We start from the raw sequence: 12,233 nt of genomic DNA, 5'->3' as shown, positions 1-12,233 counted from the left end.
TCTGGGATTGCCCGTGGGATTAAAGGGCTGGAAAAGCAGGACCCACCTGCCGGGTTTAGTGCTGGGACACAGCAAGGCCTTGGCTCAGGGGCAGCACTTAGAGCCGGGACCGCAGGAGAACACCCCAAAGCCAGGTTAAACATCCAGCATGACACCCAGCACGCTCCAGGAGAAACTCAGGTGGGAGAAGGCCCTGGATGCTCCACGTTGCTTGCCTTCAGCAGCTTTGCCTCCCTCAGAATACTGACCTTGCCATGCAGCTCCTACAGAACAGGAGAACCTATGAGAATCACCCAGCAACACATTAATTTCCTTCCAGTTATTAAGATCCAAACCTGCAGCAAAATGTGCTCAAACTCTACTGCAAAGCAGCAGCTCTGAGGAGACACAGGGATTTATTCCAGAGGGGACACAAGTACTTCACAGCTTTTAATACATAAATGAATAGGAGCAGAAATTTTGCATTTATTTTAGGTTTGATGATGTCTACAGTTGCACAAGCATGGGGGGACAGTAATCACATTACTATCTATATTGAATGCTAGGATATTTTGAATAGCAATATATAACAAACCAAGTATGTCTCATAATCTGCTATTCAAAGGAAACTAATAATAAGCTGATAACATGCAGTTTGGGGTCTATCTGTAATTTACCACACTTCTGGTTAAACTACAGCTCCTGACTGTAAAACCCCTGAGAAATCACAATTTTAATCAATTACTCCTCAAAATAAAAAAAATTGTGATACATAATGGCATTAACATTAAAAATTATATTCTTGCATATATAACGCAGTCTTTTATCAAATACCAAAATGTATAGAAAATCTATTTGGTAATTGCTTTGATGTCTCCTGTGAATACAGCAAATTACAATACCCTCCTGTTGCTAAAATACCATTTTAATGCATCCAATTTCTAGAGTGTATATTGGACAAGAACAAATATTTTCAAAGGTCGGATTTCACCTCGAACTTCTTCCAAACAGTTGTCTCCTGTCTCATGCATATATTTTAGTATTTTGTTTATGGATTATGATATGGATTAAGACAACAGCATACCTCTTAGTCTTTTCGGCTACATACTGAAAAATTACATACACAAGAAATGAAAAGCCTTACCTGAATGAATTTACCTCTCAGACAGAAGTTATAGTAATCATCTGCCTGCCTTTGATACGACAGTAGTTTCTCTCTGAGAACTTCTGCCCAGTGTTGAAATGTTTCTGGTAGATCTTCAAGCATTCCCCTTCTGAGGCTTTTCTCCTCCATAGAAACCCTGCAGAAAGGAAAGATAAACCAGAAAAGCTGTTTGTAAGACATTCAAACAAGTCACACCTAGATATATAACAGCAGGAGAAGGAAGCAAAAGTTTTGGGTGGTCTGACAAATACTGAAAAGAAACAAATTGTTTTTCTAACACAGTCGGCCCATGAAAGCAAAACTGACTGAAGAACACAGGGGTGTTCACCTCACCGAGCGGGAGGCGAGGGATGCTGTGTCTGTCCCTGGATATGAACGCCGTGGGAAAAGGAAAGACCCCAGCGGCCCAGCCCCGGCCGAGCCCGGCCCGTCCTGCCCCGCTCCCCTCAGAGGACAGAGGAGAGGGGCTGGGGGCTGCGGGCCCGCCCTGGCCCACGGGCCCCTCCCTGCCTCAGCCGGGCTCGGCGAGATCGGGCCGGGCTCCCCTCGGTTCGGCTCCATCCGGCGCGGTTCGGCCGCGCTCGGCAAAGCGGCACTCGGCTCCGCTCGGTGCGCAGCCCCGGCCCGGCCCCGCCGGAGGCGAGCGCTCGGTGTGTGCGGCGGGCGCGGAGCGGAGCGGGGCCGGCAGGGCCCGACCCCGGGAGGGCGGCGGCATCTCGCCTCCGGCGGGCCACACGCCGGGCCGGTGTCCGCGGCGCCGCCCGGCCGGGCTCCAGCGGGCCCGGGCTCTCCGCCTCAGCCCGGGGGCACCGGGGACGGGCGGCGGCCGTGAGGGGCGAGGCGCTCCCGCGGGCCGGGCTCCCGGGGGCTGCCGGATCCGCCCCGGGCCGGGTCTCCCCGCCGGGCTCTGCGGGAGGAAGGGGCTGGGCCGGGCCGGGCCGGGCTGGGGGTGCCAGCCCCGGGAAAGCTCCGCCGAGCTCGGCACAGACGGCTGCGGGGCGGCGCAGCTGAAGGCGAGGTGGCCGCCTGCCCCAGGGCTGTCCTGGCATCCTGCTCGAAAACACGGCGCCACTGAAAGGGGCGCTCAGATCGGCCCTTTGGTAGGAGAGTTCTCCCTGCAAATGTCCCCTGGAAGAAAAACTGCGTGGTCTTTTCATATGACAGAACGAGATGTGGTGAGGGATTTTAGGAATTAACCTTTGACTCTCATGCTCTCCTAGTCCGGCGTTCGGGGAGAGAGAGACAGATGTCGCTGAAACCATTCACTTACCCATTGCCCGAAACAAGATTTCTTCATGCTGGCAGGCATGTGTACAAATTTAAAATCCGGTATGGAAACTTCAACAGGTATGTGTGTTAAAGCCAAGAAATCAGCCTGCTGTTTGTTGACTGCATGTGGCAGTGAGTTAATATAAGATGTTAAAACACAAAACACAAGTAGGTAGAAAGTTCACACGGAACAATCCTTGTGAATCAGGGACTTTTTTAAAAGAGTAATAGATTAGGAATTAATCTGCCTGCTAATTTTTTTTCCTGTTCAGTGGGAATTATATTTTTATATAATATATTATTTAATTTCTTATATGAAATGTAGCTTCATTGCATTTTGGCTGGGATGATTCCAACCCTCTCTTTGTTTCGCAGCTCTCCCAATCTCAGTCTCACTGAAAGTGCTGCCAAGGAATCAGAGGTAGGAGCTGAGGCAAGTCCATAGGATCTCTGATGGGTGTTAGGCTGAACAAATCATATGCATGTTGTGGGGTTGAGATCATTTTGTCAAATGCAGCATTTCAAGTGTGAGTAATGGGGAACTTCCCTAGACAGTCTGGGCATGAAAAAAAAAATTATATAAATGAAAAATGTTCCTCAACAGGCAAAATTTAGTGTAGAAGAGTCATGCTTTTGTTTGAAATATTCCAAAGAAACTACTGACTGTTAAAATTGGACAAATGGAAACTCCTGTTTGTTGAGCTAGTCGCCCTCAGTTCTTGTCTTGATTCCTCTTCAGAGTCATTCTTGCAGGAGCTCTTTCCCAATATTTCGGTCTCAACTTCGAAACTGACCACAGTTTTCAAGTTGTCAGGCTTGACTAGCTGTTAATCTCTCTTAGTTTTTCAGGAGCTGTGGCAGTACTGGTGAGCTGGCTTGATGGAGGCTAATCTAATGCTACATTGCACATGCTTTCCTTGAAACTGTGGAACCAATGGGTGTTCTTTTAACAATGCTATTGTTTCGTGTCCAAGCACAAACTGATGGTCACAATTGATGAGTTGTGTTGTTGTCATCTTCTTCCTGAGACAGAAGGCCCCTGCCATTACTAAGAAATTGAGATAAATATGCTGCCTGCTTAAAAAGCTCCTTCCTATTACTTAATTTCTAAAAATCTTCAGAGTACAGTAATAGTATTAAAAACCACACTGCAGAAAATGTGCTAATTTTAATTTATATGAAAAATTACAGGGTTTTTTTCACTTTTGAAAATATTGAAAAGTATTACTAGAAAAAGTTGTGTTTATAGAGGTAGAGTTTGTTGGGGCTTAGTTGCAGTTCCCTTGTAACCAGTTTGGGTCACTATTCAGAGAAAGAGGAGTAGGTAAATGCTATGTGTGTTTTGCTGGAAAAATAAAATGACACTCCTTAAATTTAAAACTTCTTAAATTTAAAAGCACACCTCCATTTTCCATGGTGCTACTTCTATGTTAATTCAAGATTAAGAATCTCATTCACCTAAATTTCTATGAGTCAGTGCAGTGTACTCTAAAATGGTGGGAGGGAGCTGGAAGAAGAAAAGGAGGAGGAAAAGCAGAATATCTAGAAATTGGTCTTCCATGATTCATGCAAACTGTAATGTTAATTTTTTCCCAAGCCTTGAAAGCATACTTGACTGTGGAATTGTGACTCTGCTTTTAATATTTTTCCTTTGTTTATTTTTTTTGGCCTCTGCAGGAAGTGATTCGAGTAATCCTTGGAAATCTTGATGATTTACATCCATTTTCTACAGACCACTTCATTGTCTTTCCATGTATCCTTTCTTTCCTACTCATAAAAGAAAAGATTCAATGACTTGTATCTGTTGTGCATTGCATAAGTCAACATTTATGTGTAGGAGTGTGCAGATCTTTAGCTGGAGTAGCACTGCTTCGATCTTTGCAGTTTGACATTGGCCAAAGGTATTGTGGACACCTCAGATGTTGCCTTCACTAGAGAGTTTATGTGACAAGAGTGTTTTGCAGTGTTTTCATCCAAACGGCCCTGTGTTCCAAATTAGGTTTAGCCAGAGCAAGTGAAGGTGTATATAAAGTGCCAGGTGTATGTAAAGCCCACCTCGTGTGCTTGCAAGCACAGCTGGTGCATTGTTCTCAAAGGTTTGTAGGATGTAACACACTCCTTACAGGCCCAGCAGTGCTGGCCCATGGGCAGGGATACTCACAGTGCTGTTCTCGTGAGGTCCCTCAAGGTTAAACCACCATGAGGATGGAGGATGTGAGCAAGTGTGAGTCTGTGCTCGTGTCTCTACAGAGATGGCTGAGAGAAGCAAAAAGCACCTCACAGAGTGAACTTTACAAGGAGCAATAGTTGAGCTAAGATAATTGGAAGTCCAGACAGGCTTTTGAACACACAAAGACTGCAAGATTGTCATCCAGTTATCCTGGTCCCCTCTTCAGTGTACATCTTTGAAACCCAGAAACAAATGTGAAGCAAATGTCATCTGCACAGTATTCACCTTGCTGTGCTCATGCCCCTCGCTCCTGTGGGACTGGTTTCTGTCTTCCTTGAAGTTTGCAGAGGCATTGAGCTGCTGTCAGTCTGGCCTGCTGTCCACAGACAGTGCTGTAAAAGCTCTGTGCAATTGCACAGCATAGTCGTGTAGAAGCTGATACTTAACTATTGGCATGCACTGGTTTTGAGGAGTGTAGTTTCCTGGGATTTCACTTTTGATATAGAAGTGCTGAGGCATTTGAGATTGGATTATTCTAGCTAGCAGCTGTAGTACGGGCTCTTCTGCTTTCTAGGTGTTTTTTCATCGCGGTGCACCAAGACTGGCCTTCATTTTTTTCTTCTGGTTTATGTAACTGGACAGAATTTAGTCGTGTCTGCTACATATTCTGCAGATTATTAATTTAAATCAACAATAATTTGATAAAAGATACGGTAACCATTAATATTTCTGTTGTAGTTGCTGTTGCGTAATGGGTTAAGAAGCTACTCTCCTGAGGCTTTTGTTGAAAAGTAATTCAGCTAAATGTTAGCATTTTCCAGTCCTAAAGGTGTGTCAGCTTTTGGATCAGATCTAACATGACCTCTTGTGATTCTGAGTGCCCAGGAGTAATGAACACCTCCAAGGCATTCCCTTCTGTCTTAGAAGACTGCATTATGCCTCCTAATAGCAAGCAGGAATGAGGTCATCCTTTTTCTCTGTCCAACGCAGGTACATACGACAGCAGTTTATTCCTGTTAGAGTCAATAAGATTAGGTAGCCAAGAGCATCATTATACAGGAGACGCCCAACACAACCAGCATTATTGGTTTGCTTCTCTACAGCTCAGCCAGTTCTGCCTATGTGTTGAGGAGTGTTTGGTTCACAAACTTGTATTTCTAGAACTTTTAAGTCCATCCATGTGCTTAGCTGGCACTGGGCCTGGAAGAGAACTGTGAGCTCAGAGGCCTGGCAGGAGGAGCTGTCCTACCATTGGTGTGTCAGGCTCCTCTCTGTAGAGTGACTCTTTGTTAATCACCAGCTATGAGTCCTTCAAGCCAAAAAACCAGACAATTTCAGTCCTTAAAGGAACTGATTGTATCAATGTTTCATCATCTTCTGTCCCCGGGATGTTAGTTTCTGCTAGCAAATGTGGACTAACAGTATTAATTTCATGTATTTCTCCCTGAGATCAGAGGTGTGTGAGGAGATTTATGTCCAGCACCATTTGTTCTTCCAAGCAGAAGCTCCTGGATGTCAGAACTGCACTCACATGAAGGAATGGCTGTAACTGTGGTGGTTATCATGTCAATTATCTTTTTTCCATTAATCCAAATACTTTTCAATTTTTAAATGAAATTTTAAAATAATTCCTTTTTAATTAGGAAGACTGCTGAGAGGTTTTTCTATGCATAGGTTTAGAAGAGCCTGGCATGGTTTTTTGCAGGAGGGTGTCAGTACTGAAGCCAAACACAGTTAAGGGAACAGAACATTATTAATACAGGTGACTGATGGGACAGTGGATAAGTAAACCTGGATAAAGTGTTTCCTGTAGTGTGTTACTGGTGCAGTTTCACAAGTTCATAGTGACAGGTTGTATTTGCTCCCTCGTGCACATGTGCAGTGTGCTATGACTTCTGAGGCTTTAGAAGACATGGTCTTCAGGACTCATGCTCCTTTGAAATGTTAGTGTTGTGTTTTTAAGTCTTACCATTCTTCTCAGATTTGAGTAAATGGGAGAGAGTATCAAAGATGAAATTCAAACATGAGAATGTCCATCTTGTGCCTTATCCCTACATTTGTACGTTGTATCTAGAATTGAACCCATTTCAGCAAAACGTATCTTGTGGTAAGTGACTGTGATTATGTTGGGTAATTTCTGGAAATATCTATGATCTATGTCTTGCTTTTCTTTTGTCCTTCACCTACTGTATCTGAATCAGAGAGAAGAAAACTGCATGTGGGATGACTGTACTGTGAGTTTGAAATAGTGCATAACTGGGTGTTCTTTATTGTCTCGTGTTGCTTTTCTAAAATTCCCTGGATTCCCCTTTGTATTTCCAAACACTGCTGACTCTTTAGCTGGTATTTTTATGTAGCAATGCCCAGTGGCTCCCAACCTTCATTTTTTAATGTCAGTCATTGGACTGGAGCCAGCACATACATGTATATGAGGCACAGGTTTTTCTTCCTTGTGCTTGACTATATTTGTTGACATAGAACATTACAGTCTTTGTTGCTATTTTCCTAATTATATAATGGATTTTTGTAGAAAAAATAATGATAGTAATCATGGTAATAATGTCTTTTGTATAATAAACAAAAATTTTCACCTCAATAGTGTCTCTTCTTCCAGGTTTTCTATGAATTCTCTGAACAACCTCAGGCCACAGCTAAGGCCTCTGTGGGACTCTACATTTAAACTCCCCTGTTTTGAAAACTGAGTATTCTTACTATTTCCTGTTCTGATTATCAGGCTCTGAAAAAAGTTACTGGTTTTTTTTTTTTTTAATGACTGCTTAGCAGATAATGTGATCTTTATAAAATGGCCAATTAGTAATTTCTTAGTCTCGCCTATTTGCATTCCCTATCAAACATCCCATGTTTGGATGTAAAAACTTCTAACCATGGAGAGTTCACTCACTTCCCTGTACACCTGCTCCAGTATTTAATTGTCCTATCCAGATAGTTGTACAGCATTGCTGTTCTAAAATTAAGAACAGTGTGAGGCACTGTTACTTTCAGATGATGTCTCAAATTCCTTTTCGTGGAGATATTTCCTCAGGGAAATATGTATGAATCCCCTACGTCCTACAGCAGGCCAGTATTCTCTAGAGGCTGTGTTCCAGATGTCTTTGCATTGTCTATCTGGTGCCCAAAGCACAGTGAGATGCTAACTCTTCTTCAGGCCTATCTCTTCTGAACACACTTTTCACTTCTTTAAGACAAGCAATTGTCCCATCCCATTGATATCTGGTGTTCATACCTAGGAATTCTGGTTCAGAAAGAGCTGTATTTGAACATTTTCTATTTCAGTATATCATATGCAGGTCCAGACTGTTTCACAGTAGTTTATCTTGCTCCTGGAAGAGGAAGTGCAATGCAAAAATCTACTTTTCAGTTGGTTAAAGAAAGTCCAGTCTAAATATTCACCAAGTTTTATACCTCTGTTGCAGGTGAAGAAGTAAAGAAGGGCAGTGATGAGCTTGTAAGTTGTGCATTTGGTTTTGTTTAATTGTTTAATTTATGTTCAAAGTATTCCTGAGAAGCAGAATATATGCCTTTAGGCAATCTCAGAGTTCTCCTACTGCTAGGAGATAGTCAGTCAGTGTAAAGTGGCACCGAATTCTCCCGTAGAACCATCCAAGGGGAGAGAAGTTCTTCTGGCAGTTCCGCTGGGCTTGGAAAGCAGTCCTGTATCAGGACCTGAGAGCCTGCTGCCTTCAGTTCCATGGATTTTCTGCAAGCCTGACTGAGTGAGCTGTCCAGTGTTTTCTTCACTGGAAGAGTCTGTGATTGAGGTTGATATTGCTGAGTAAATTAAGTAGTTCCCTAGGTATTATGTCATAAACAGCAAAGTTATGCTAATTTGAGAAGCTTTTATGTAATGAGACCTCAGGGTAGCTTTATTTTCAATATAGCTAGTGTCTGAAGTGAATTAATGAAGAATAATTCAAATCCAAATTCCTTCAAGGAAGTGTCCAAATTCCTCTAAGGAATTTTTCTATCTCTGCATTCCTGCTACTTACATTCCTTGTGAGTCCTCTGAAAATGGGGGAAATAGGATGTCCTAAAAAAAATACTTTGTTTAAAAATGCTGAGCATAATTCTCTGGCTGACCTCCTAGTGCTTGTTGTAGTCCTGAATCCTTTCTTGGTGTTCAGTGTATAAGCAGGAACAATTTTTGCAAAATACGAATGTACGTTAACTATGGATTTTGTTCTAAAATAGAAAACTCAAAATAAATTGTTATCAATACCAAATTTGCAATGTTTTGAAGGCTAGGAGAAGAAATGTTTAGGTTTTGGATAAAAACATGTCAGTAGCTCCTGTACTTTATTGGAATTTTTCTGGTCTTTCTTCCAAGGCTCCTTCTCAGTTTATCAACACTGTATGGCTTTGGTTTCAAATCCACCCAGTATTTTATAATGCTTCCCTTCAAGAAGGGAAGGGTCTTGTTAAATAGGAAGGAAATCTGTCTACATAGTACTTGTGAGATCGACTTTGGGTTGTTGGATTTGAAATGAGGAGCAAAGAAGTGGCACAGGGCACGTAACTGTTCAATGGATTGCATTTTCAGCGCTCAGCCTGTCACTCCAGAGAATTTTCCGAACTTAGCTAATGGTCTCAGACTAAACTGCAAAGATCTCAGGCCATCAGAGGTTTGGAATTTTGTGTTAACCTGAGCTTAGATGTGGCATTTGGGGACATGGTTTAGTGATGGCCTTAGCAGTGCTGTGCTAGTCGTTGGACTCAATCTTACAGGGCTTTTCCAACCTAAATGGTTCTGAGATTAGTGCAAGGGAAACACCATCAGGACCTGTCACTGTTTTAGGGTTTACTCTCTTATAGAAGCCTACCTGATGATTTTGTTGTGGCTTTGTATGCTTATTTTGTTTTTCGTGGTACTTTGTGTTGTTGATCACCTTCCTAACGGGTATTCCTGGCCCACCTCTTGCTTATGGCACATTTCATTTTTGTCCCTTCCAAGTTGAGTGTGTGTCCCAGGACTATGTCTTAAACAGGCTAATATCCAGGGGCCTGCACTGTCCACGGGCTGTTGTTTCCCACAGCTCTCCTGTTCATGTTTTTTGAAATCTCTGCTTATTCCATAGCTACTATTAGTTTACTGTTTGGTATGCTAAAGTCTTCTAAATGAATTACAGCTTTATGTTATGTCCTGACGAGGGAGGTGTAAAAATACCTTGGTGAAGAAAGTCCTTATTGTTGCAGAAGAAAATCCCCAAATGAAACCACACAACAAAGAGTGTAGACCTTGTTTTTTAATACTTTCCGGAAGCAAGCTTACAAAAATCTCTGTGCAATAGAATTTAGCATTATGTAACAGTTCTTGGGTCCCTTTTCCTTTTAGAATTCCTCCAAAGCAAATGAGCTTGAGTTTAGCCCAGCATCCCTTAATAAAGACTGTGATCAACTGAGTTTCTGTGAGTAAGGAATTTCTGGATTCCACTGAGTTTCATTCCCCTGGGTACACAGGGAGTGGGTAGAGAGCGGGGTTGTGGTTTTGTTCTTGCTGCTGTTTCTTACAGGGGAACCTGTGGAATTTCCCCTTGAAGAAAAAAGAGTAAGCAGTCAGGCTGAGGGTGCAGTGCAGCTGCTGCAGCAAATGGACCAAACAGGAAAGAAAGGAAGCATGAAGTCAGAAGGAAGAGGTCTTTCACAGTTCTGGAGAAGGTACTAATCCTGCACTGATGACCAGAGGGAGTCCTGGCTCTGTCCAAGCCTGTGATTCTGGCAGTGCCAGCTTGTTCTCCATCATTTTGAAGGATGGAGACATCTTTTCTGTGGCTAAACCAAAGTCTCCCAAGGCAAAAAAAAGGGATGTCATTTGTCTTTGGGAAAAACTCCTGATGAGAGAGGGTCACTGAACCTCCATCACATCCCTGATACAAAGTGGCTTTTCTCAGCTGAGAAATGCCAGCTAAAAGGGTCTTCCCAGATAGACCTTCAGCCCCATTAAGGTGGATGTGATCTTTCTTTGGCCACTGAGCAAATCTGGATTTTATAACTCTTGACTCCCAAAGGCACCATTCTAAATGGAAATCAGTGTCACTGTGCAGACACCTGCTGGCTGCCTAAAGGAGTTCTCCATGCTGCTGAGGCTGGATCCTGTGAGTGCTGTCCATCACTGCACAGCACCAGTTGGATATTGGCAGCTGCTGGGTTTTGTTAGTTTTTTTAAAAAAAATACTCCTTGTTAATTGCAATGTGCGCCATTCCTTTAATGACTGAGGCCAGACCATTAGTGCACAAGTTATTCATTGTTTCCTCTGTTTTTTCACTTTCCCTCCGTATTGTTTTGTAGTGTCTTTCTGTTGGACAAATAAGCTTTTCAGAAAAGTATTTTAAGTCTAATGTGCTCTTGTTGTTATTGTTTCCCCAGCATCATCTTTTCGCCACTACAACATCTTTTTGGTGGAAAAAAATGACCTGGAAGTACTAATTGTTGTGGAAAGGTAGATTTGTAGTATGAATGTTGGGTTGTATTTTTTCTTCTGTAATTCATTCTTTTCACATTGCTTGTCTCAGCTATTAAATGCTTTAAAATAAATTCTTCTTTGCCAACGTTTTCAAGGTAACATTCTGAAGATGTTAGGTTAAAACAACATGTTGGGTTTTTCTTCACATCTTAGAGGTTTTGGAATAGAGTAAGAAACTTTAAGATTTTGATCCTGATGTGTCATAAATTGTGAATTTCACGTTATGTGGTATTCTAATAAAACAAGCATCAGCTTGGAACTCTGTGTTGTTTTACTCAGACTTACCCATGCAGAAGATACTCCTTCTCTTCAAGAAGCAGCAGCGGTTTCTAGTATTAGATGGATTCCAGTACTATGCTTCACAGCATTAGAAAGGTCAAAATGATGGATAAATAGATATTAGATATTGCCACTACACTACAACTTGGGCAATTATTTATGCATTCAATATGTAATGGGATGAGGTTGGATTTGAAGATTTCAGACATGCCAAGGGCACACTCAGGCAGCTTTTTGCCACCATGCTTATCCTTTTAAAATGATCTGTCATTTTTGAACCACCCCCTGAGCTGGGCAGCTGGCTGTAGGTGATTCTGCTTGGGCAAGGGCTTGGGCCCCATGGCCTCCAGAGTTCCCTGCCAGCCTTGGCCACAGTGTGATGTGATGAAGTGTTTCCCGAGAGAGTTTCTTTCCCTTATTAAACCGTCTGTATCTTACCCATGAGTGTTTTCTCACATTTGCCTTTCTCCCCTGTCCCCTTGAAGGAGTGGGAGTGGGCAGCAGGATGGGGGTCACCTGCCAGCCAGGGCCACCCTCTCCCACCCCTGGAGGGGCTGAAATCTGCAGAGAAGCCGGGTGGGAGCACAGGCAAAGCAAGAGGCCACACTGTGCACAGAGCCTGTACCCTGCGGTTGGCTTGTGGCATCGAGTGTGACTTGCTGCTGTAAGGAGCAGGAAGAGAGAAATCTGAGGGGAAGCTGAGCCTGGGAAAGTGCAGGAAGGAAGCCAAATTGGTCTACTTCAAATGAGCATGTGTCTTGGGTAACCCAGGATGTTATTGTAGTCCATATCTATCTGTGCCCAAAATTGTTAGTGTCTCTTTAAGATCCAGTGCCACAGCTGGAAGATGACACTTGAGGGACAGGGGTTGCTGGGGTTCCTTTTCAAAGTC

General features: G+C 43.0%; 1 protein-coding gene across 4 annotated transcripts; it reads left to right on the top strand.

Annotated features, from left to right (window-relative positions):
- The first annotated feature begins 1,672 nt into the window (after positions 1-1,672).
- On the top strand, positions 1,673-11,485 carry LOC310913878 (membrane-anchored junction protein-like). 4 transcript variants are annotated; one of them, XM_083869680.1, is made up of 9 exons: positions 1,673-1,753; positions 2,365-2,491; positions 2,789-2,846; positions 4,091-4,166; positions 6,565-6,690; positions 8,018-8,049; positions 9,934-10,006; positions 10,112-10,256; positions 10,966-11,485. In XM_083869680.1, the coding sequence occupies exons 2-9, from the start codon at positions 2,391-2,393 to the stop codon at positions 11,009-11,011; spliced, it is 657 nt and encodes a 218-aa protein (XP_083725806.1). In that variant the 5' UTR covers positions 1,673-1,753; positions 2,365-2,390; the 3' UTR covers positions 11,012-11,485. The 4 variants fall into 4 exon arrangements, with proteins under 4 accessions (XP_083725806.1, XP_083725807.1, XP_083725805.1 ...); XM_083869681.1 differs by lacking the exon at positions 1,673-1,753 and adding an exon at positions 1,769-1,794; XM_083869679.1 differs by lacking the exon at positions 1,673-1,753 and adding an exon at positions 2,133-2,244.
- Positions 11,486-12,233: the final 748 nt, after the last annotated feature.

Source organism: Zosterops lateralis (genome assembly GCF_965231275.1).
Source record: "Zosterops lateralis genome assembly, chromosome: 11".
Taxonomy (NCBI): domain Eukaryota; kingdom Metazoa; phylum Chordata; class Aves; order Passeriformes; family Zosteropidae; genus Zosterops; species Zosterops lateralis.
Note: the sequence above shows the minus strand (reverse complement) of the source record. Positions and strands in the feature narration are given on the sequence as shown.